At 37.8% G+C, this 25,582-nt stretch overlaps 1 protein-coding gene across 2 annotated transcripts in view; it reads right to left on the bottom strand.

Moving 5' to 3' along the window:
• The window catches only part of LOC139465678 (outer dynein arm-docking complex subunit 2-like), a 129,728-nt gene that overhangs the window by 32,438 nt on the left and 71,708 nt on the right, over positions 1-25,582 (bottom strand). For both annotated transcript variants that reach the window (XM_071247451.1, XM_071247450.1), the window contains exons 5-18: positions 21,539-21,645; positions 20,671-20,816; positions 20,120-20,242; positions 17,439-17,662; positions 14,333-14,386; positions 13,782-13,938; positions 13,113-13,259; positions 12,562-12,771; positions 11,739-11,972; positions 10,485-10,607; positions 8,231-8,446; positions 7,563-7,744; positions 6,070-6,184; positions 5,359-5,547 (exon numbers count right to left, since the gene is read on the bottom strand). In XM_071247451.1, the coding sequence (XP_071103552.1) occupies positions 5,359-5,547; positions 6,070-6,184; positions 7,563-7,744; positions 8,231-8,446; positions 10,485-10,607; positions 11,739-11,972; positions 12,562-12,771; positions 13,113-13,259; positions 13,782-13,938; positions 14,333-14,386; positions 17,439-17,662; positions 20,120-20,242; positions 20,671-20,816; positions 21,539-21,645 (2,227 nt within the window). The remainder of the gene's footprint in view (positions 1-5,358; positions 5,548-6,069; positions 6,185-7,562; positions 7,745-8,230; positions 8,447-10,484; positions 10,608-11,738; positions 11,973-12,561; positions 12,772-13,112; positions 13,260-13,781; positions 13,939-14,332; positions 14,387-17,438; positions 17,663-20,119; positions 20,243-20,670; positions 20,817-21,538; positions 21,646-25,582) is intronic.

Below are 25,582 nucleotides of genomic sequence, written 5' to 3'. Positions count from 1 at the left end.
GACTGAGTATGGCAGCCAAATACTAAATCTTTAGAAAAACAGGGTTTTAAAAATGTAACAAAGAGGTTTATATAAGGTAACGAAACTCTTCCCCATTGTATTATAGATAAACCTGCTGGGAGGTCAGACAAACGACAAGTCATTTTGGGGCCCACAGGATCAGGATAATTTAGGAAACAAGCAAACTGTTTAGAAATCATTACATATTAGGAGTGAGTGAGTATAGTTTTACGCCGTTTTAGCAATATTCCAGCAATATCACGGCAGGGAATACCAGAAATGGGCTTCACACATTGTACCCATGTCGGAATTGAACCTGGGTCTTCGGCGTGACGAGTGAACGCTTTAACCACAAGGCTACCCGACCACCCCCACGAGGAAGAGAGGTTGGCAATAACAAACACTTAAACACACTACAGTGTACAGTATTTACTTATAGCATGCCGGCTTTAACCACTAGGCTACCCGACCACCCCCACGAGGAAGAGAGGTTGGCAATAACAAACACTTAAACACACTACAGTGTACAGTATTTACTTATAGCATGCCGGCTTTAACCACTAGGCCACCCAACCGCCCCTTATATATTAGAAAAATGACTTTGTTCATTTCAACACTTGCATGTTTAATTTACATACATTAAACTTAAATGTAAATCTAAGGCCAAAATGTGTCAACATGGTTTCAGGATGTGTTGCCAACAGGAGCAACTGTTAGAAAGAAGCTGATTTTCTTAGGATACGAAGATAAAGACAATACCACCATATGGTAGAATAATTATCTTGGATCTGACTTAGATTTTCCCATGAAGTTTGAAATTTCAGCCTATTTCACTCACTGGAACCATACTTGTGTACTTGATCCCAGCAGAAGTTGAAAACGTGTATCAACAAAGCAGAAACATTACACAACCACAAAGCCTGACATTGTCCTGCTTATAACGTTAATGCGTATCATGAACCTCCCTTCCTATACTCATTGTGACTCACATAGAAACAGAATTTCTTAGACCTTAGCCATTTGTAAACATAACAAAAGATTCATTTCTGATGTGGAGAGGGTTTGCAATATTTTGTTTCTCACATGTGAACCTATTGTAAGAAGTGCCCCAACAAGCAACAGATGTATCAGCATATACAGTTATGTTCCAGAGTCAAGGAGATGCTGTCAAATGGAACTGCTTACATCAAGTCAGTAATTTATGATCTGAATCTTATAGATGAGGGGATATATGATTTCACGTGTGAAAGCTAGAATTGCTGAAATTTCAGTTATAAGTTCCCCATCAATTTTGAGTTTGTTTGTTTTTTAATTTTGCACTCACCAATATTCTAGATATATGATGGCGGTCTGTAAATAATCGAGTCTGGACCAGACAATCCTGTGATTGATATCATGAGCATCAATCAATGCAAAGGGATACGATGAAATGCAACAACCAAGTCAGTGGGCCTGACCACCCGATCCCATTAGTCGTCTCTCGACAAGCAAAGTCGCCTTTTACAGAAAGCATGGGTTGCTGAAGACCTATTCTAACCTGGAGTTATGACGACATCGGCAATATTGTGGTTGATAGCATGAGCAGCAATCCACATCATCATGTGACTCTCCCGATCAGACATTGTGACACCTGATCTCAATTTTAGTCAACTCTAACAACAGGTAAGGGATTTGTTTGTTTGTTGATTAATGCTGTACTCAGCAATATAGCACCTAAATGAAGATTGTCTGTAAATAATCCAATCTGGACCAGGCAAAGAAAGTGATTAATAAAATGAGCAACACCCCACACCACAGGGGTACGATGACATGCAATCAAGCAGTCTGACCATCCAATCCACTAAGTCACCTTACAGAACTATTCTAACATGGAATGCACCTATTCCACCTCAAAATCCCACAAATTACTAAAATCCCCCACATTACAAAGACATACATCCCCAATTTGAAGACTTTAATGTATAAAATTTAACCAAGTGTTAACATAGTAACTCGGAATCTACTATAACATCTTTGAAAACTTATAAACTTGGAAATAGTGACTGAGTAAGTTAAAATTTAACATCGCATCAGCATTATTTCTCCATATAGCGACAAGACCAAGTTGATATATCCCCAAGTGAGTCATGAATGCAAAGCTATATTAAAAATCAAATTTAAACTGGGAAATAAAACCCATTACAATGATTAGTTGCCATTATGTTGTCCTTATCCTTAAACATCCAAGTGAAGAGGAGCTAATCTGCTTCTGCAGCCATATGGGAAGTCACAAATAGTCAAAATATTTCCAAAAGTTTCAACTCTATTCAAGCATGACTTGTGATACAAACTGCTGAGTCAGGGGATATGGGCTATTTGTGGGTGTCTATTGTTGAAATACTAGACAGGTGGCATTCTTTCAACAGTGCTGAGCGAACACCTCATCCTAAAGAAATTAACACCAAATACGTCAAAGGGCTGAAGCGACATGAACACTGTTGACACAGTATGCGTCAACCAACAATTAGGAAGAAGCACGTCCAAAACAATAGGTGTTTACGCGGAATGTTCTCAAGGAAATGACATCTGAAAAATATATTTTCCTAATACCTATTTAGAACACACCCTCGAGGATAATTTGATCCATTATCTAACGTTTTGGTCTTACTATGAAGAAAACCACAAACAAACAAACAAACAAACAAACAAATAGAAATGCCACAATCAAAAGCAATATTGCTGATATATTCAAATGTGAAAAATAGGATGTAATTTGATATTTAGCTGATCATGCAGCCACAACACCTGCCACTTTGACCTGAAAATATGATGCATGATCAGCTTTCAGTATATCAAACACATATGAATAAACGGGAAAAACATATGAGGATTTGTCACTGGGAAATTTTTACATGACAATATTCTGCTATGAAATTCATCCCTGAATGAAATATGAGACGATATTAACACCAGCTATTGTCAGTTTCATTGTCAGATATGAAAAACATTTCCCAAATTTGAAATCAAGGCCTTGTTGAAAACAGGTAAAGATCAGTTATGCTCTCTCATCACAAGGAGGACATTCATGAAAATAAATAAAAACAGGACACATGCTATTAACGAGATTCCTCATCAGCAGGTGTCTATTTCATCCCAGTAGTTGGTCTATACATGTGGCCAGATTATAGTTATTAATTATCACATGACATACCATCATTATTATAATGATCAAATGATGGTATCATTCGGTTCATTAAGGCGAGGTGATGATTAACATACCTATGGTTTCAGTATCGGTGAAATCTACAAGTTCTATCTCGGCATTAGGAAACTACCAGTTAGCTAGTGTCCCTATCAGTCTATGCTAGTGACACGAGTATAAGCAAGCCTCACATGTCGATTAATCACAATCTGACTGTTCGTCATCCAACTGAAATGACCTGCAGACAAGTGTCACATTGACATGAGCCATAAACAATATTTTTTTAAAGAGTTCATTAATTTACATATATTTCATACTTTTCTCCTTTCACGATGACAGTAGCATGCTTGTAGAGGATCTCTTTTGTTTAAAAAAAGATGTTAACTGAATTTGTTAGTTAAACATCTTATCGATGATAGACTTCTTTTGCCTATCATTTAAGTTAATAAAAGAAAATATTACAACAAAAAGTAACTAGCAGGATTATCAATAATCATCAGAACAGTTAGATGTGGGTACTCGTGGAATAATCTTTTATTATGGAACAATCTTTTTATAATAACATTAAACAAAGTCTTGTAATGAAATAATGTTTATATAATGACATAGAACAAACAGTCTTCCTAACCACTTAATGTCATGTCAGAATACCAAACATGTTTTCATGCAAATGTATGGAGAAGAGAAATGTCAGCGCCTGTACAAAAAGTGATAAAAAAATTAATTCCCAGAATGATAGCAATGTGTGGTATGAAATAAATGTTAATCAATGTCGATACACACTAACTCCTGACTCAATCACCCTCGATCTGGAGCTTCAAACGGATTCACAAAAACCGGCACCTTCACAACACATGTTGCCATTGTGATCCCATGCTAATGAACGTTAATCACGGACCTACTTTCACTAGTCTCTAAGTGATCTATCAACATTTTTGTTGGCAAATTAGGAGGCTGAACAAGGGCACTACAATTAACAATGCTGACTGTTTTCTGCTTGCTCAGCTGTCAGTCAGTCTTCTGTGCACTCAATCATCGACGTACCTGAATTCACTGAAGGGACACGACTAAGCTTTTTCTGCGCCTAATACCGTATTCAACGTAATAAGCGCCCACGGTGATATTTACTAATATACTGGCTAGTGAACAATATCAGTTAGCACCCCTTCCGATTGATCAATGTACACAACACCTATTTATTCACCTATAAATTCTGGAAAAACGTATCTCTCGTATATAAACATTTCAGGCATGAAATTTATCTTTCATCTCTGTTTTTTTTCCACCAAAATAATATTTTAATAACAGCCCCCTATTTCTAATATTGAAAGCGCCCTGGGTGCTAATTACATCGAATACGGTACTCTAAAAAAAATTCTTTTTAAATACTGCATCCCCTAGAGGGGTGGTATTATGCTTGGGTGCATACTATAGTACTAAAATATGGTTTTGAAAAGTGATTGACTATTTTTGTGATATATGGCTGCTTTTCTGATTATGTACTTGTGAAAATATATTTTCTTTCAACTATTATTATTAAATTATTGCATGGTTATATAACAGATTGTTCATTCATATTGATAAGATCCCCAAAATGAATGAATATTCAGATTAAAGTTTTTTAAGCAATAAATGCTAGGTTTAGTATTACATTTTCAATTAATGTGATGGTAATGGTATACAAGTTTTGGATGACACATACAGTAAAAATAAAAATATTCTTCCGGTTGATTAATGTGCCCACATCCTTTAGGCAAAAAGTAGACTGTACTTTTGGTCATACATCTGGTGATCATGATATTATGAAGGTCTGAGGTCATTGAGGATATCACTAGTACTATGACTTCATCCTTCATTTTGAATAATGGTGAATATGATTCAATCTGTAGTCAGCAATACTACAGCAATAAAATGACTGCCTGTTAATTAATGGTGTTTTGACCAAAGGGCAGAGTGGCCTTGATCAGGGCACAGTGACACAGTTGCAGTTGTCTCCTCCTGAAGATCAACCATCAGACATCACTCACACGAAACAGCCATTTTGGTCAGTCAGTCCTCAAGTTAGACAATATTAAGTAATGGAAAATTTGCATAACAATGTGTTTTAGAAGACGAGTCAAAACTGAAATATCTAAACAAATCAGTATGAACACACACAAACATGTTTCGGTACTTACAGTGTTGGTGAGTTTCGCTAACATGGGCACGACGCCATGGTCTGTGATGACGGCGAGGTTTTCTTCATCTTTGGCTATATTGGCGATTGCTGCACATACACTGGCAAGTACTTCTTTGTCCTCCGACTTGAGGAGGCTGACGATGAGCTCCAGACCTCCCACAAACGACCTCACCATTTCCCCAGCATCCTGAACAGTTCAAGTCCCAGGTCAAACAGTGCACCAGTGTTCCACCCCTACTTTCAAGTTTTGGTTCTTTTGTGAAACTCTTAGTGTATACCCATGCAAAAACAATTAATTGTTACCCATTTGATGTTGATAAAAAAATCTTTCAATAATATAAAAAATCATATCTTGTAAACTTTTATCCTTAATATATAAGTCATGGTTATGTGGAATGTGTAAATTTGACCACCCTAGGCAAGTATTTGTTTGTTTGCTGTTTGACACTGGACTCAGCAATATTCCAGCTGTATGACAGCGATCTGCACATAATTGAGTCTGGACCAGACAATCCAGTGTTCGACATCATGAGTATTGATCTACCCAATTGGGATACGATGACATGCATCGACAAAGTCAGAGAGTCAGACCACCAGATCCTGCTAGTTGCCTCTTACGACAAGCATCGGTTTCTGTAGACCAATTCTACCCGGGATCACAGGTGCCAAGGCAAGTAAGGAGTTCTCACTTTACAACTATGGGGCTTACTTTAGCGTTTTCGATGCACGGACATATGGCCCAAGCAGCACTGGCCTGGACTTGTGTGTTTTGGTTCTTGAGGAGTGACCACAGCAGCCTAACACCATCTAATTTGTCTATGATGCTGAAAAATTCAATGATATGATTATAACATGATCAAACTGAACTAGAAGGCAAGAATTACCCCATTTACGACTTGAAGACCCTTTCATTATCAAAGGCTGAAACATTTTGGGCATTGGGTACAACACTGGTAGTTCCTGTTTCGAGGAAGGGTAAGTGAGTGAGCATGGTTTTACGCCGCTTTTAGCAATATTCCAGTTTTATCACGGCTGGGGACACCAGAAACAGGCTTCACAAATTGAACCCATGTCAGGAATCGAACCCAGGTCTTTAGTGTGACGAGCGAACGCTTTAACCACTAGGCTACCCGACCGGCCCCTCGAGGAAGGGAGGTTGGCATTAACAAACATTTAAACACACTGCAGTGTACAGTATTTACTAATAGCATGCCGGCAAGAGTTATCCCCCTTTATTCTCAAGCCTTCTGAAAGTGACAAAAGCTACAGCTCAGTGAAACATGTTCTTTGGCATTGAGCATCAAACCTGAGGCTAATAGGGTGAGCATTCAACAGCACACGACACGACTTGACTACAGACGAGCCAGGCTTTGACACCAGATTCCCTTGTTCGAACAGTTTCAACATTCAGCTTCAATCCCAATCGCTGTATACTGCTCTAAACAAGTTAAAGATTATACCCACAGTCAGAAGGCTGTGTTGCAATAGCCAACAGCCATGACAGATTAACTGTAGTCATATGACAAAACCAGGTGTTCTTTACCTCCTTTCGAGGAGTGTAAATAAAACAGTATTAGTATTAACACCAGAATCGCATACACTCGGCAAGAGGCTTGCTCCTAGAGTTTTCTTTTATCAGAGTCAGCAATATTCCAACATCCTGTATAGTAATCAGTCTGAACCTGTGGTCGATGTGGGCATCAATCCATGTTGTTTGATCACAACTGACAACTCTTACCGTATTCGATGTAATAAGCGCCCTGCTCTAATAAGCGCGCACGCAAATATTTGCTATACTGGCTAGTGAACAATCCCAATCAGCACCCCTTCCGATTGATCAATGTACACAAGACTTATTTATTCGTGTATAATACGCACTCGTGGGTTATATCACCCTTAATTATGGGCAATTAAATTCTTGAAAAATATATCTGTCGTATGTAAACATTTCAGGCTCTTAGCATAAACCAAGAAATTTACGATCTTATAATATTCTAATAATCGCCCCCTATTTATAATTTTGAGAGTGACCTGGGCGTTTATTACGTTGAATACGGTATCCCTGATGTTCCCATTACAACATCCAACAATCATTGTGACCCCATGATCCTCAGTTAGTCTATTTATGGAGAGAAGGAGGCACAGGGAAGTCCCCCAAAGCTTTAATAATAAGACTGAAATGACCTCATCAACACAACTTACACCATGTTGTCAGGCTCCTCCGCACACTGCCCAACCGCTTTGGTGACATTGACAAGTAACGCTTGGTTTGTTCCGGTCAGCAAGTTAACTAGAGGGGATATTCCACCAGACTTCCGGATCTGTAGTCGATTTGGTGGATCTTTGGCTAACTCTCCGAGGGCACCAACGACATTCACTAAAACCTGGACACAAACAAGATCAATCATAAATACTACAGCACAGTGAGTGAGTGAGTGAGTTGAGTTGAGTTTAGCAGCACTTTCAGTATAACACCAGTGAGTGAGTGAGTATGGTTTTCGCCACTTTTAGCAATATTCCAGCAATATCACAGCGTGGGACACCAGAAATGGGCTTCACACATTGTCCCCATGTCGGGAATCGAACCCGGGTCTTCAGCGTGACGAGGGAACGCTTTAACCACCAGGCTCTAACGACCGCCCCTATAACACCAGTGAACTCAGTGAGACCAACGGGCGTGGGTTGGTACTTACAAATCTAGAACTCTGGGATTCGAACCAGCAAGCATATGTTTCTTGCACAGCGAATTGCAGCGCCTTAGACGCCTGACCAACCTGTGCTCTATAGCAGAACCAGAAAATAATCAACCTATGATGATATGTACTTTATTTTAATTTTTCTTAAATCAGGCTAATGTTTATTTGCCCCACCTCTTCAGGCTGGTTATTGAGCAGGCCAACAAGAATTTCTATGGCTTTGAGTGTTTGGAATCTCTGGACGTTTTCATGACTGATAGCACACTTCCAGATGGCGCCGGTTGCTGCTGCTAGGAGCTCCTTGTTCTCACTCGTGTTCAGGAGACCAACCAAAGGGTCAAGGCCACCATACTGCCGCACAAGGTCTCGAGTTTCCTTTTCTTCAGCACACTGTAACAAGAATGCATATTGTTGCTGACAAATTCTGACTTTCAAACATCTATCAGATATACATGATACACATCCAGGCAATCTACATACGCTGAAAGACTTGTCAGCATGTGTGCTAAAATCTGATCATGCAACCCAAAAGAGTAGTACAAAAGACATGCAAACAGGGGTCCGGAAACCGTCATATGCACCGGACATGTCCGATTGGGAATCTCAAATGTCCGGTTTAAAATATTGCTTACCGGACATTTAAATTTTTCTGTCCGGACATTTTAAAAAGTATTGTCCGGACATTCTTAAATTTTGACCGGACATGATCAACAGTTAGGACTAAGCAATTTCTGTCTGCAGTTGTAACATAATGAAGATTATCTACAATGACAAGCTTTGTTTGTTTTGATTGCTGTAAATACATCGTACCTAGAATGATAGTCCAATCGGTCAATCACTGTAATAGGAACTAAACTGAGTTGACACTGATTAATCGAGGATTTATTACTGAGAACATCTTGTTAATTTGAGTAAAATGTGTTTACAACTGTACATAAATACCTTGCATCATCGATGTACCTCATTATCCTCACAATGCTACGATACGTAACCTCAGACAAGAAGCGAAAGCGTGACAACAGCCAGTCGACCGATGCAGATCAGTCGAGCGGATCTGCCAAACCCACAAAGTCTGAATGATCATTTTGTAATCGTGGCTAACGACTTTCACTTGGTTGACATACAATGAGGATTTGCAGATTTTATTGTTTTCAGTAGCTAGTCGTATATTGAATCTTGATTGACCGCCATTTTGCTTTCTGTGACGATCGATATCAAATTTTTTATGGTCAATAATTAAGTACAGATGAATAAGTATTCAAATAACTATTGCTATCAACGATAGTTTAGGATTTATGATTATATTATCTGTCTTGTTTTTAAATAATCTTTAGTTTAAAAAAAACCCTTTTCCCGTGAGGTCACGTGATAACCAAATATGGGTTAATAGTCTCGATCCAAATGTTACAACGCGTACACTTGAGCAGACTTATGAATATTAATGAGACCGTTCACAACGTTGACAGATCGTTATTATAACAGAAACAAACGTATGTTTTCCATATATATCTAAAATGATATTATTTGTTATTAATTGTCCGGTGAATTAAACAATTTAAATTGAAACAATTCATAATTCATCATATTATGAATACGTAACAACTTGTAATTTGTGTGTAAAAAGTCGCTGTTTGAAGGGGGCGTGGCATAAATGTAAATGTCCGATTGGGATTTTAAATTTTCCGGACCCCTGCATGCAAAGGTCTTAAATTGAATAAAAAACATAGTGAAAAGTGTCTATCCTGATTGCAGCTTCAACTTACATGTGATTCTGAAACAGACTAAGTCCCCGTACCCAGGTATATAGGGTAGGAAATGATCACCCCTAATTTCTCCCTGGTCTGGAGTGAGCGAAGATCCGGGGTAGAATAGGTCTTCAGCAACCCACGCTTGCCGTAAAATGCGCTATGTTTGTCGTAAGAGGCGACTAATGAGATCGAGTGATCATGCTTGCTGACTTGGTTGATGCATGTCATCATATCCCTTTTGCGTGGTTCGTTGCTCATGATATCAATCACTGGATTGTCTGGTCCAGACTCGATTATTTACAGATAACCATCATGTAATTAGAATATTACTGAGTGTGGCGTTAAACAACATACCAACGAACCAAACCCTGGTCTTGGAGAGGCATATCCATGCAGTGTCAAACCCTACAGGACCATATTTATTCCAAGAGCTCACAAAAACAGGAATCACCAATCATAGCCTGCACTGCTCAATGTCCAGAATCAACGGCGTGGATTAGTGAGAGAGTGAGTGAGTATGGTTTTACGCCGCTTTTAGCAATATGTCGGGAATCGAACCCGGGTTTTCGGCTAACGAGCGAACGCTTTAACCACTAGGCTACCAGACCGTCCCCGGCGTGGATTAACTCAGGCTATCAACAACTGATTTATTACTTTGATCATATGGGGTCAGTTCTCACCTTGAAAATGGCGGAAGCACAATGCATCTGGAGCTCTTGGTTGCTGGTGTTGATGTTCTTCTTCAGGTTCTTCACAAGGTCCTCCACCATGCCCTCTGTTCGAATAGCAAGACGGTAGCTCGGCTGCAGGGGAAGATTACAGTTCAGTGTAACCCAGACAAAGCTCATACACGATGCAGGGACTATTTAAACTTTCTATTACTACACTTAAGAATTGACTTTCACTTTGTGGGAGTTCATTGGAGTATGAACCTTCACAGAGTGAGGGCCAAACTGTATGAATGTCGGAATATAAAGGTGTGTCAAATAGATACTAAGGTAAAGTCATAGATTGTTGTAGTCTCTCAGTGTAAGTTTAGACATGGATAGAGTTGATACTACGATAGTATGGATGTGCATTTCTTTGTTTTGTTCACTGGATGGGTTGAAGCGAGGATATTCGTAAATGATTATGCAGTCAAACTGACGTTTCTCAATTTATGCTAAACCACTGAGTCAAAGATTAAAGGGTCTAAATGATCAGAAGCAATGCTTCTGTATGTACTTGTGCTAGGAAATTCCCAGGGTTTCACCAGGAATGTGTAAGTAGTCCGTCAATGTTTACATCATTTCAAGAATACATATGACGACAAGTTGTGTCGTTCATACACTTATGAACGTCAATTTTGCGGTCATGTGATCGACTTCTTGTCCAATGGAAAAGAAAAGCCGTATATCGTGTAAACTTCACATTAAAAATTGGGAAACACCTTAACATGCATTAATAAAAGGTATAACTAAAATTACAAGATAAAGCATTGAAGTAACATGATCAAAGGGAGACAACTCTTCCCAACTCCCTAATTCATTTGAGCAAGTGTAGCTGACTCAGCTCTCCCTATTACAACATATTAATGAGTCACATTAATAAGAAAATTGAAGAGACATGGTATTGGCATTAGCATTGAATTTGACTCCATGAATAATACATTTCCCTATTTTAGGTCTCCCAACAGAATTCCCTGAACACATCAACAATAGTTTTATGAATTTCTGATAATGACATATAATTATAAAGCTTTAACACAGATAATTCTTCAATTTCAAATGATGTCAATTTTGAAAACCAAAAAATTAAAATTCACAATTAATCATAAAAATTAATTCATGACTTTGACTTATTCTGGATATGGGAACCCTGTTTTTTATTTTTCAAAAACAAAAACAAAACAAATGCAACCAAAAAACCCTAAGCAATCGATAATCATGACCAACCTCTGAAGCACACTCCTGTAGTGTCCCGACCACAGGGATGAGCATGTCTTCGGTGGGAGACTTGAGGAGCTTGGCCAGGAGGGGGATGGCTCCAGCCTTCCTCATGGCCTCCTTGTTCTTCCTGCTCTTGCTGCAGCTCCACAAGGCCAAGGCTCCACATCGTGCCACCTCAACATCCTTCTCCATCTCGGCGTTCATGGGGCTGGAGACTCCCACACAGTCCAACAGACTCACCTGGACGAGGAGGGGAAGAGAGGGTAGATGTTCACTTGTGTGTGATAGTGTCATATGCTGCTTGGTCAGTGGGGTAGGGGGAGGGAGGGAATTTTATAACTGAAGTTGGACATTTGGTGGAAATATCAATAAAATGCTTCAACGTGATATTTTTTAGTCGGCTTTTGAGTCTGTCCTACTGGTATTAGACCTATAAATAATAATAAGAACTTGACACTTGAGTTGTAAATTTCTGTATTCATTTCAGTCAATGCCAAATATTTTGTTTACTCACCTAAACGACCCAATTTTTAATACAGGTCCATCAATCAATTTAAAAATATGGAAGGCCTCAGAGACATAAGGAAGACTAAAGAAACACGGGCTTTTGGAAATCACGACTGCGAGCAAGATGAGTTTTCCTCCCACAAGAAAGTGTATGGTGTAGACAGACCAAGAATCATAATCAGGTGGCATTAATGGTGGATTTGAACCCAGGTACTGACATAGCTGAGAGATGCAACTTTGCAAGGTGAATGATGGTTCCTAAGATGACTAGATCACAAATGATGAAGACTGGGAAGATGGAACTGTCATAGACAGTGCTTACCAATCTTCTGATGCCGCCATGTTGCCTGACAGTTCTCCTGGCACGTCGGAACTTGGCCACATTTGCGATGGTCTCAGCGGCAAGGCAGCGGAGTTCCTTGTCAGCGTCACGCAGGATTTTTACCATTGTCTGTAGCCCGCCAAGATCAGCGATGGCGCGACGGATTTGGATATTGCGGGATATTTCCTTGAGAATCTTCAGAGAACCAATCTGCAAAAAAGGAATATGTAACCATGTGTCACACATTTTGGATGTGTTTCATATGAAACTTTACTAACCATATCAGTCAAAATTTATCAGCAGTCTTTTAGCATTTAATATGTCAGTGATATTTTGGTGGAAACTGGTAAACTGACTTTTCATGTTCCAGCCTTTTGGACGAATATTGTTTTTTCTGCTTGAATTAACTACAGATAACTGTAAATATGGAATGTGCATCACAGAGCTCTGTCATCAGAAACATTCATCGATCTTGAAGCAATGGGAGAAATGGATAGCCAGACAAAGAGAATGGCCTATCACATGACTCTGAGGTATGTCATGTGACTGACCTTGCACTTGCTCTCCTCCGTATCGAGGAGGTTGATGAGGACCTCCAGCCCGCCTACATCTCGGATGGCCAACTGACATGTTTCCTGCGCCAAGTTGAAGTCTCGCAGGGAGCACAGCGCGATGATGGTTGCAGTCTGATTGCCTCCCTACAACACATCGTCAAATTCAAATTATGTCAAATTATGTCACAGCAGTGATAGAGTCTCATGCTTTTTTTATTATACCTAACTGAAAAATAGAGTCTGCCTCCCTAAAGATTTTCAAAAGCCATTTACTTTTTTCTTTCTAATTAAACTTGTTTTGTCGGTTGGTCTTGTAAAAAACTACCAATAAAAATAAGGCCTTATTAGAGATGTACAGCAGTTTGAAAGAGACAGAAAATTTGTTTGTTTGTTGTTTAATTCCGCACTCAGAAATATTCCAGCTATATGATGGTGGTCTTTAAATATACGAGTGTGGACCAGAAAATCTAGTGATTATCATTATGAGCATCAATATACGTAGGGGAACATATCACAGTGCAATGCTATATTTCAGTTCCTATAGCACTGTCCCAATGTTTAATGCAGCTGGTCAAGTGGAATTGCACATTCAACCTCATGTCTCATCTGAATGAACACTGACGCAATAAGCTGGAATAACCAGACACAACAGTGTATATCACCTACCTTGAGGTATTTGACCAGCTTCTGGATCTGCCAGTACTCGGACGGAAGGTCGGCATTAGCCTCTGTCCTGCGTTCTACAGCTTCCTCTTCCTCTTCGCTCTCAGTGGAGCTCTCGCTGAAGGAGTCCTCGCAGTCCACAGGCGTCTTCGACTTCAGCCTGTCAGGTCAAATGTATGTTAAAAAATTCCTTGATTTGTTTGACTACAATTGCAAACAAGACAAAGATATTTATGTTCTATTTTAAAGAATTCAATCAATGTTCAAGTCCATGTCAAATTTTCTTCATTCAATCACAAAGGTATGATTCAAACAAGAAAATCCTCATCTAGAAGAAGACATCACACATCTGTTGTATTTGATATGCTGAGGGTACAACATTCACCCTGGGCCCCCCACTGTAATACCTGGGCCCCCCATTGTAATACTTGGGCCCCCATCGTAACACCTGCCCCCCCTCTCCCCCTAAATGCATCACTGCGAGTCCACAGGCCCCACAAATATAATGATCAAGGTCAATCGCTGAGTTCCACTGTGAATCATCTAATACTCACTTGTGGGTCTGTTTCTTGCGTGAAGGAGGTTTCCTCCTCTCTCTCGTCTCCTCTCTACAACACAAGGGTAGAAATGTCACAAAAGTTATACCCATGTGATCAATGCAGTCTATATCGTCATGCATACATAACACAAGCTTAAATGATATACACAAGGGACAACATGATATACACAAGGGATGAAATGATACACACAAGGATGAAAGGATATACACAAGGGATGAAATGATATACACAAAGGGATGAAAGGATATACACCAAGGATGAAAGGATATACACAAGGGATGAAATGATACACACAAGGACGAAATGATATACACAAGGGATGAAATGATATACACAAGGGATGAAATGATATACACAAGGGATGAAATGATATACACAAGGGGATGAAATGATATACACAAGGGATGTGGTCACCTTTGATGAATTCAATTAATAAAGTTTTTACTTGGGCTAAATAGTATTAGTATCTTTTCATGATTTTATCAAATTATACTGGGACAATCATCTGCATTATTACCTAATTTGAAAACAAATCTGTGACAGTTTGGATGACAAGCAGTCATTGAACTAGAAAATGAACCGATCTGAAACCCTCTCAAGTATGATATTGTGTACTTTATTGTGCCCTAACATCTATTGCCATAAAGCATATATCTACAGACAATGCAAAGATGCTGAGCACTAGCCTGCTAGCCCTTGTCCGTTTGTCTTATATTAAGGGGTCATAAGGACTCGTAAAATTTCAAACCTTTATGAAAGGTGTAGAGCTATATGTTCGTAAGTCGTGATAGAAAATGTTTTAGGTTAATGTGTAGTCTCGGACTAGTTTTGAACCAAGTCTCGCATAGTCATGTTTATGCTAAGTCATATATACTAATACTAAAATATACTGAAAATATAACCCCAAAAAGAAGTTCAGCCTTGAATCAGGTTTTTGGCACAGACTGGCATGAAACTGAGTGAGAATGCTCCTAAAAACAAGATTTTGTGACAAGATCTGAACTCAGCCAAAGGGAGACAACTCTTGCAAATTTACACCCCAAGAGTGTGACAATCACACATAAGCATCATAAAATCCTGACAGTGTAATTTGGGAATTGGAGTCACCAGGTCGGTCTACTTCTAATTATCTGTTCTGTAAAGAAATGTGAGCCTATGCTTTATCTGTCTATGATATGTTTGAATATACAATCTGGGACATACGATACTCTTGATGATGTTGAAAACTTAAGAATTTAAGACACCATCAATCATTGGAGCATCTTTTCAACCTATATTGTCCTCCCTAATTTTGTTAAACCAGCGGCCAGCGTGAGGAAAGAATCACTTTTTACAAACAGTTGAACCTTAAAAAAACAGTCAAGCATTAGAAAGAATTTATTTTTCATAATCATAAAAGAGAACATTTTAAAAGACCTCATTTTATTCCACATTCATGAAGAACCAAGACTCTTCATACGCTATTAAAAAAACATAATAATCAAGTTTGGAAAACCAGTGCGAGAATATTGATTTTGTGTAACATGATTTCTTTAAAAAAAATTTAAAAAAATCTTAGCTGACTGTATGTTACATGTATGCCTTGAACTTTGACACTATTACAAAATCCTACTTATAAACAATTTCATGCCAGGTGTTAGAAATTAAGGCTATGTTGGGGTTCAGGGCAAAGCAATCTTAGCGTTAAGATGATCTTAACTCCCATACTTTAACATAGGCTTATGGTAGTCTTAGTGCTAAGATCGCTTTGTGCAAGTGGGCCCTGGAGTGTTCTGCTGTATCATAATCAAAGGACCTACTAATTCTGTGATTTCTTGGGTGAGTTGAACAATATTTCAGTTATTTCATGGTGTATTGGCATGGTGTGGGAGAAAAGCCTAAAGTGGTGCAGGTCTTAGAGTTTGAATGCTTTGTGACACCAACAAGCATTGGTATATGGTGCTGACAACCCTAGGAACATAATCAGCACAAACTGGGATTCGAACCCATGCCTAAGGGATGTAACTCTGCACAGCTACTTGAGGTGCCTCAGACGACTGGGTAGCTTAGCAATAGAATGATGACAAGAACCCCATGAAGTTCTTAAGGCAGTGACCCGTGAAGATCAGTGGTACAATAGGTCTTCAGTAACCCATGCAAAGTTGACTATGCTTGTTGTAAGAGGCGACTAACAGGATCGGGTAGTCAGACTCGTTGACTTTGTTGATGCATGTCATCATATCCTAATTATGTGGATGGATGCTCATGATGTCAATCACTGGATTGTCTGGTTCAGACTTGATTATTTACAGACTGTCATACAGCTGGAATACTGCTGTGGACAGCATTAAACAAACAAACAAATCAGAAGGCAGTGTTAGAAGAATAGATTTCTTGTTGTAATAGTTGACTTCAGGTAGCTAACACGACAGAAATGTCCAAAACGCAATTTGCTAGACGATTGAAAAACATCATTTTAATTATTCATATATCAGTGTATATGTCATGAGTTTTACACTTTCATGTTATAAGTTCAGTAGTTTCTTTCTGTTAAAAGTAACAAAATAAGGAGAGCGACAATTCCGACCTCGATTCTACAATTCCTTGTCTTGTTTCATGTTTAGCAGCACTTGTCTATTGGGCCAGCATATTTATCAAACCCTATTCATCCCGATATTGAACACTGCATACCCTGAAGAATGTATCATTTAGGGAATTACCAAAGATGCCAACCCATCCTCAGTTATCCAGGCCATTCACAACCATAGCTTTGTTTCTCTCGATTGGATGGCTAATTTTTAGCATCAACGTCATTTGAATTGGTCCCCTTCTCATGCTCTGGTGGCAAAGGAGTCCGGTTATTTGTTATTTGTATAACCATTTAAAACTAAGTGAATGACACTAGTCAGAAACTGAGTTAGTGAAACTGGTCTGAAACCAAGTCAATGAAACTAGTCAGAAAATGAGTCAATAAAACTGGTCAGAAAGTGAGTCAATGAAACAAGTCAGAAAGTGAGTCAGTGAAACTACTTTGAAACCAAGTCAATGAAACTAGTCTGAAACCAAGTCAATGAAACTGTTTCTAAAGTGACAATAAGTAAAACTGCAACAAAACACTCACTCTTTGTACTCTTCCACACCAAGAGCTTTCCACTTAAGCGATGGCTCAAGCTTCTTCTTCTGCTGCTTGCTCTGCTTGTTCTGCTTATCCTTATCCTGATGGGAGTCTCGCTGTTGCCAGTTCTGTTCTGTGCGAAGAGTACCATCGAAATCATCGTCATCACGCTTATCACGGGACATATCATAGTGGCGGTCATCTCGGTTGTCCACACGAAGAGCAAATTCCTGAAATACAAAATAGCAAAAGCAAAGCAAATTAGCAATATAAGATTGAATTAGTAACATTGAATTAAATTAGCAATATAAAATGAAATTAGCACCACTGAATTAAATTAGCAATAAAAAATGAAATAAGCAGCATTGAATTTAAATAGTAATATAAAATTAAACTAGCACCAATGAATTAGAATAGCACTATTAAAATGAAATAAGTGATATTTAATTAAATTAGTAAAACTTCATTCAAGTGCAACTATTAAATTAAATTATTCCTGCCAAATAAAATGTGGACCCCAAGAATGGGCTCCAAACCACTGTATCCATGTGGGGAATCAAACCTAGACTTTCACGAGGCGAGTGAATACTTTAACCACTAGACTCCCACACCGCCTAAACACAGTTTAATATCTGTTGAGTCTTAAAGCCATGATATAATAATTGTTAGATTTTCATTCCTACTCACCTCACTACCAAAACCCTGCCTCACATAGTGACAAAGAAAATAGCTATATAAGGCTTAAGATAAACAAATTGGTTCTTAGGCAATGACTTTTGTAAAAATTGTTTGGGTTGGTGGCCTTTCTTGTTTTCATTGTTCAAACTAGTACGTAACCAACTAAACTGTGTACAATCAACCTGGGAAAGGGCCTTCCTACCTCAATGTATTCCTTGATGAGCAAAATACTGGAAAACAGTATTTGACTTCCGTTTGACGACCAGAGCGTGCATAAACACACAAACAATGAGCTTTGGTTTTATTTCAAAACATTTTCATGAGCACACAACACTGAAAGAGTGAGTGAGTGGGGTTTAACGAAGCTTTTAACAATATTCCAGTTATATCGCAGCGTATCAGCTTAATATGGGAGGAAAGCCCGAAGTGATGCAGGTCTCAGACGTTTTACCGCTTCGGTGAAACCCACGAGCACGGGTATGGTGCTGACAAACCTAGAAACATAATCGGGGCGAACCGGAATTCAAACCCACAATCATAGGATTCTGTGATGATGTGGCGGTGCCTAAGAACCAAGACTATTTTTCTTTTAGCCTGAGTGTATACTTTCTTCGTTATATTCTGGAATACGCTGTATACCATTCTTCCAAATATTGTTGCTGTGTTTGAATCACTTCAGTCAACAGTTAATGTAGAAGCCTTGACGAGTATTTTAAAAATAAATAATAACATAAATATGAAAGGCCTCACATTTCACATTTTGGTTAAGAGGGATGAAAATCTAATAATTAATTCATCGTGGCCTAATGGAAAGCCTTTTTCTTGAAAGAAAATACTTGGAAAATCTTTTAATAGTGAATCTTTGTTTGACTGTAACACAATCTCAAATTACTTGAGAACATGATAATGATGAATATCAAACTACCCAATTAGTAATAGTATTCTAGGGATAACAAGACACTTGGAATGGTCACCTGCCATATACACCTCCATAACATGTACTAAAAACATAGCTCTATAAAAAGTCGAGTGGCTAAATTAAGCTCAGAATTTCACATAATATTTTTGATGTTTGGAATATGACTTCAAAGAGAAAAGCTAAATTGAATGCAACGAGTAATATCCTTTTAAAATTATGCATTAACTTGATGCTCATCACAATATCACAGGGTAATGAAAGTTGATGCTCATCACAATATCACAGGGTAATGAAAAACAAAAGGATTCAGATGCTGTACTAAGACCTCAATAACTAAGATCGAAAGAAAACTCAATTTGTAAAAAAACCTACCTTAGTACATTTCAGGTACAATTTCACTTTAAGACCATATATAAACAAATATCATTGCAACTCAGGTTCTAATTACGAGATCTCAGCAAAGCTCTGCAATCTCCTAAAAAGGAAAGAGACGTTCTGAGGCATTCTGAGTGGGTGTGAAAGCGCTGGCTGTGTAAAAGTTAGCAACATACACAGCAACACACTCCAACAAGACAGTAGCAATGTCGGGGCGTTGTGTCACACATGGTTCAGTTTGATCCCTACTTAATGCTGCTCGCTTAACATTAGCAAAACAAAACACTATTTTCCTACCACTACTTGCATGGTTTACAAACATTTTTCTTTTCACTCTCTGCATTACTCCAATATTGAAAAGACAGGTTTGCCATATGTTATTTTCAATGGCATGCCCGATAAAAACCAAAAAAATAAACAGAAATAAATCTGCACTCTTTGTAGGTATTTTAAACTCCGAACTGAACTCAATTATCAATTCAGCAGTGAAATTCGCTCAAACCAAGCCTACATTGCTTTCAGGACTATATCATTCGACATTCTTTTGTTGTAGTTCTACTATAAGGCTGTATTGGCAGAATAACCGAAATTACGTCTTCCCTGTGAAACTGTAGATCTCCATCTACATGCCACTATCGTGCAGCTATTGATGTGTTTATTTATCTGAAGCTGAAACAATAATTCAGCACCTGCTGCTAATGCGCTCTCGACCCACCTGCTTTTCAATCATTTCAGCGAAGCGACTACTTTTGGCTTTGAGAAGTGTGACAAGATCGCGGAAGATGTCCTGCTCTGGGCGTTCGTAGTCGATTTGACCAGGCTTATCCTTGTCTGGTCCCTGAAAGAGATTTGAGAGATTAAAGTCGTAAGTTATTAGCATGAACGGCTCCAAGGTTTCTTCTGTGCATTATTCATTAAGTTGAAAATGTGGAGAGAGTTGACATGGAGATGGGGATCATTGAAACATGAGTCATGACGTGATATTGATCTTTTTATATCTGTCACCAAGGTTGTAGCAAGAATATGAAGAAAACATTCCCATGAATAACCCAATCCCAGGACCGACTTAAGCCATGAAATATTTTGTAGAAAATAAAAATATTGTTAGGGAGCAAAGGACAACTTTGACATCAACATCATAACCTCTCAATAATTATGCCAGAAAATCTGAATATTGAACATATATATATCTGAAAACAGATATATCAACAAATTAAACTTTGTCATGGCTCCTGAGGCACAAGATCAAAAAGCTTGCACATTTACATTGTTTAGGTAGTAGCCGATTGTGTTGGCAGTGATGTAGAGTGGCTTGTCAAGGTCATGACATTTGACCTCCAGGAAGCAGATGTCACCATGCAACTGGCGCCATGGCTGTGCTCGGCAACCATTCTTAAAGACATATGTGTCACCTGAAAAAAAGAAAAAGATTACAGATAATCCGTCTTAGTTAGAAGTACATGTTGACAGTTGAACCCTCTAAGTCCAGAAACCTGTTAATCCAGTAACCAAGCCACTATTTTGCAGGGAACATCGATAAATGTGGGTCTATATTAGGTTTGCTAATATAGAGTGAATGGTATTTTGTAATAAATGCAGTGTTTAAAATTAAGATTATAAGTCAAAGCAGCCTTTGGATGACTCAAATGCATATAAAACCTACATATATTTAGACAGTAATTTTGAAAGAAGCTCATAAAATTTCCTTCATCACAAACTTTATTAATTTGGTTAATTCAATTTTATAGACGCCATCTTGTAATGTAAACATACCGACTGCAATAGTGACATGACTAACATTCTCAACTGAACAAACCATTCATAAATTATATCTCAAGTTTATTTGAAGGATGTGAACCGTAAATCTACGAAATCAATAAGCATTCAATTAATATGTCCTGAGCAGAAACAACCTAGATCAGTGATGGTAACCATAGTTACTGAACAAACACATGTTTCATAATCAATAATTTACATGCATGTAATTCAAGAAAATACCTCAAAGTTGCTTATGCTAAATCAATTCAGCTAACCCATGTTTCCAATCATATACTTGCAAAGTGACAATGACATGCATTGTGAATGTATATTGATAAGCAGAATATCAATGTCGGTGATACTGTGGTTATCTCACCGAAGTAGCAGATGCTCTCCAGGACTGACTTCTCTTCATCTTCTCCGGACAGCTGTTGAAGGATGCTGACTTCTCCGTCTACCATTGGTGGGGTCAAACGAGTCTCACTAGAACAGACAAACAGGTGATTGTTTGAATATATATTTCAAATATTTTATATGTTCTGGGTTATTCCTTGACACTCTTTTGTGAGTGATTCTTTAACACTCTTTTGTGAGTGATTCTTTGACACTCTTTTGTGAGTGATTCTTTGACACACTTTTGTGAGTGATTCTTTGACACTCTTTTGTGAGTGAATCTTTGACACTTCTTTGTAAGTGATTCTTTGACACACTTTTGTGAGTGATTCTTTGACACTCTTTTGTGAGTGAATCTTTGACACCTCTTTGTGAGTGATTCTTTGACACACTTTTGGAAATGATTCTTTGACACTCTTTTGTGAGTGATTCTTTGACACACTTTTGTGAGTGATTCTTTGACACTCTTTTGTGAGTGAATCTTTGACACTTCTTTGTGAGTGATTCTTTGACACACTTTTGTGAGTGATTCTTTGACACTTTTTTGTGAGTGAATCTTTGACACTTCTTTGTGAGTGATTCTTTGACACACTTTTGTGAGTGATTCTTTGACACTCTTTAAGTGGAAGCAACTTCATCCGGTATCACTTTGAGATTTCCTCATACATTATCATGACTGAGCTGACAGGCTGGTTCCTAAATATAATATTGTTTAAATTATGTTGAAAACCAGCTCTGATGCTCCCCATGGATCACCAGTGGGGATGCCAAGTTCTGTCACCTATACTGGTCATAATGGGCGACCAAACTGATTGGCTGGTCAGACTCGGTGACTTAGTTGATGATAATGTGTCATCATTCCCCAACGGAGGTGATTGTTGCTCACAGTATCAATCACTGGATTGCTTGGTCCAGACTAAATTATTTACATGCCGCCATCATATAGTGAGACCTGTGAAGATCTGGGGTAGAATAGGTCTTCAGCAACCCATGCTTGCCGTAACAGGCGACTATGCTTGTTGTAAGAGGCGACTAACAGGATTGGGTGGTCAGGCTTGCTGACTTGGTTGATGCATGTCATTATACCCCAACTGCGTGGATCAATGTTCAGATGTCAATCACTGGATTGTCTGGTTCAGGCTCGATTACTTACAGACATCTGTCATATAGCTGGAATATTGCTGAGTGCGGCATTAAACAATAAACAAACAAACATATAGTGTGGCGTCAAATAACAACCCCATCATATTTCTAACACTGCATACCATGGATAAATAAGGCTAATTAGCGCTCAAGTAACAAATATCATTTACCTATAACCTGTTTAACTTGACTCAAAACTAAAAAAATGAAAATAATTTTGTTTTAAAGTTTAAAAGACATTTAGTATTTGTTCCGTAAAATGGATCAATCTTTTGAATTGTTGCCAGAAACCTGACATAAATCTTTTTATATGAGAAAATAAATCGTCACTAAAGTGACATGTGATAAATATTTCCTCAAAATGACAAACTGTCATGTTTTTAATTGCTTATTCAGAATTAAATAAGTCTAGATTTTTTAAAATTGCAAGTTTGAAGATCTGACAATGAAATCGCACTTTCTTCTCACAAAAAGTTACTCTCTAGCTTTAAAAAAATCCCACAAAAAAGAGAAGAAAACATTTGTTCTTAATGCTGGAAATATTTGTTAAATTTACAAAAACAAAGGAGGCAAGACTTAAATTCTTAACCAAATATTTGACAAGTCAGTACAGAATTCATTAGCCTAAAGATATGATGCACTTGTTAAGTAAAAAACAAGCAAGGAAAAGATCAAAGTTTTATTGTAAAACCACACCCTTGTCATTGATTACGTCAAAAACGTGCAACTGAGATTGAGCGAATTTGGTTAGATATGCCGGCAAATAATTGGAGTGTTTCACACGACATGCCCACATGACTTGCTGCATGTGTGTGTGGGCTTTCCGAGAAAACAGCCTCGCCAGACAATAGCACATCGTTATCAATCGGAGAATCGTGAAGCGATTTCACCTGTACCTAATTCTCCGTAGGGATGTACCCTGCCACCATGCTAATACACCTCAGCATTTGGGCCGCTTCGTCTGCCTGGTAGAAATTACGATTAGATCGAAAATTCTTCACTGCACTTGTGAAAATACACCACTAGAAGTTGGTACATGCAGCAGTTTGATTCTCCCCACTGGTGCAGTATTACCGACATCACATCCTTCGTCTTTTATTGTAAAGCCTTAATTCGGATCAGATGTGTACGCACGCATACACTACTCCACATCTGCCTCATTATAACATACAAGTTGGGAGACAAATTAATTCCATAAAATATAGGAAAATTTAATTATTTCAAAATCAGGATTTCTTTTACCTACGAGATTATTTTATGTTGTGATGGCACAAGAATTATGTACCAATTCTTTAAAGAATAGAGAAAAGCGTAATAACGGTTTTATTTAGGTTTGGCGTCAGTTGAAGCACATGTTGAGAAAGCTGTGGCTTGTAGGAGGTATTCTCCTGGGCATGTTGATAGTAAGGTGATACTCTTTGATTGTTTTGAGAGAGATAATCTAGATTAGTGCGGCTATAATTTGATTCAGAGTCGATGATGGCAGGTCAGACCAGGTTCAGAAAATTGTGAATTCCACGAGTTCCATTTCATGTGCGATTTGGCTATTACGTCAAAAAGACAGTTCTGCTGTAAAGGCAAAACGGCCTTTGGGCTTACTGCTTGAAGCAGATGAGAGGTAGGATTTCAAACATATCACTTAAACCTTGAGACAATGTACAAAAGATGGGGAAATAAGAAATACTTAGAGTCATGTATTATTTAGAGTTCTGGGTCTTTTTCACGGACTTCTATGTGGTTATGTCATGTTTTTTTCATGGTTTGTTTATTTTTTATTAGAGAATAAGAGAAGTATTTAGTTTAGATTCAAAACGTGACAGAGCACTAGCATTTACAATGACAACCATATGCTAATAATATTAATGAATAAAAGGAATTAGAAAGTGTTTGAACGGAAGATTTATTGGTTAAGTTTATTGATCAAACATGTTAAATTTTTATAAGTACCTTTATCTGAGTTTTATTGATTCAAATTTAAAACTTGATTAATATTTCCTAACATCTTTGGGGGATTTGGCTGAAGCAAATCTTCATCCATTCATTAGTGATTACCACATTACAAAAGATACTATATCATTTCTTTGGAGAAAATATACTCAATTATACACTTTATTGTATAGTTGTAGAAGTATACAATGTCTCTAATTCACGTTTAACACCATCGTTAATGTATTGACACAAATACTAGTGATACAAGGGATTTTACAGCTGCAGAAATTGTATACAATCAACTTTTTTAATAATTCAAGTTTAATGATTAAATTTTCTACATTTAAATATTAAAATGACTCAGGACAACAGGGAAATGTTCTTCTTATACAGTTGGCCTACTTTACAAAATACTAAAACGATGACCCCCAAAATAAAAATAAAAATAAAAATAAAAATAAAAATTAAAATTAAAATTAAAATTAAAATTAAAATTAAAATTAAAATCAAAATCAAAATCAAAATCAAATAAAAATTAAAATTAAAGGACTGACTGACTGATAACTTTCTAACTCCTATTCATAGACATAAAATTACAATCATCTCAGCCAAGACTGCTTTGAGGAACTGGGACCAGGTGGGACATTTTCAAGATTTGTGTGAACGAACTTGTGATGAAAGGAACAAGTAGAACATTTACTGGCTATCAAATCTGCAGTAAATCACTTACTATATTTACATACAAAATTTACAATTAAACACACCACATAGGCATTTATCTAGAATTCATACAGGAAAATTATTTATAAAATAATTTTAAGTCTAGTTTTCCTAAATTCCTAAAAGCTGACACTGTAACAAAGCATTAAATCCTGTTCCTCTTCTGTGGTCCTGCTATCAGAGTGTAATACAATGTTACCACTACAAACCCACAACATTAGTTATAACAATATTA

This window comes from Haliotis cracherodii, unplaced genomic scaffold (genome assembly GCF_022045235.1).
Source record: "Haliotis cracherodii isolate W230 unplaced genomic scaffold, xgHalCrac1.p SCAF_18, whole genome shotgun sequence".
Taxonomy (NCBI): domain Eukaryota; kingdom Metazoa; phylum Mollusca; class Gastropoda; order Lepetellida; family Haliotidae; genus Haliotis; species Haliotis cracherodii.
Note: the sequence above shows the minus strand (reverse complement) of the source record. Positions and strands in the feature narration are given on the sequence as shown.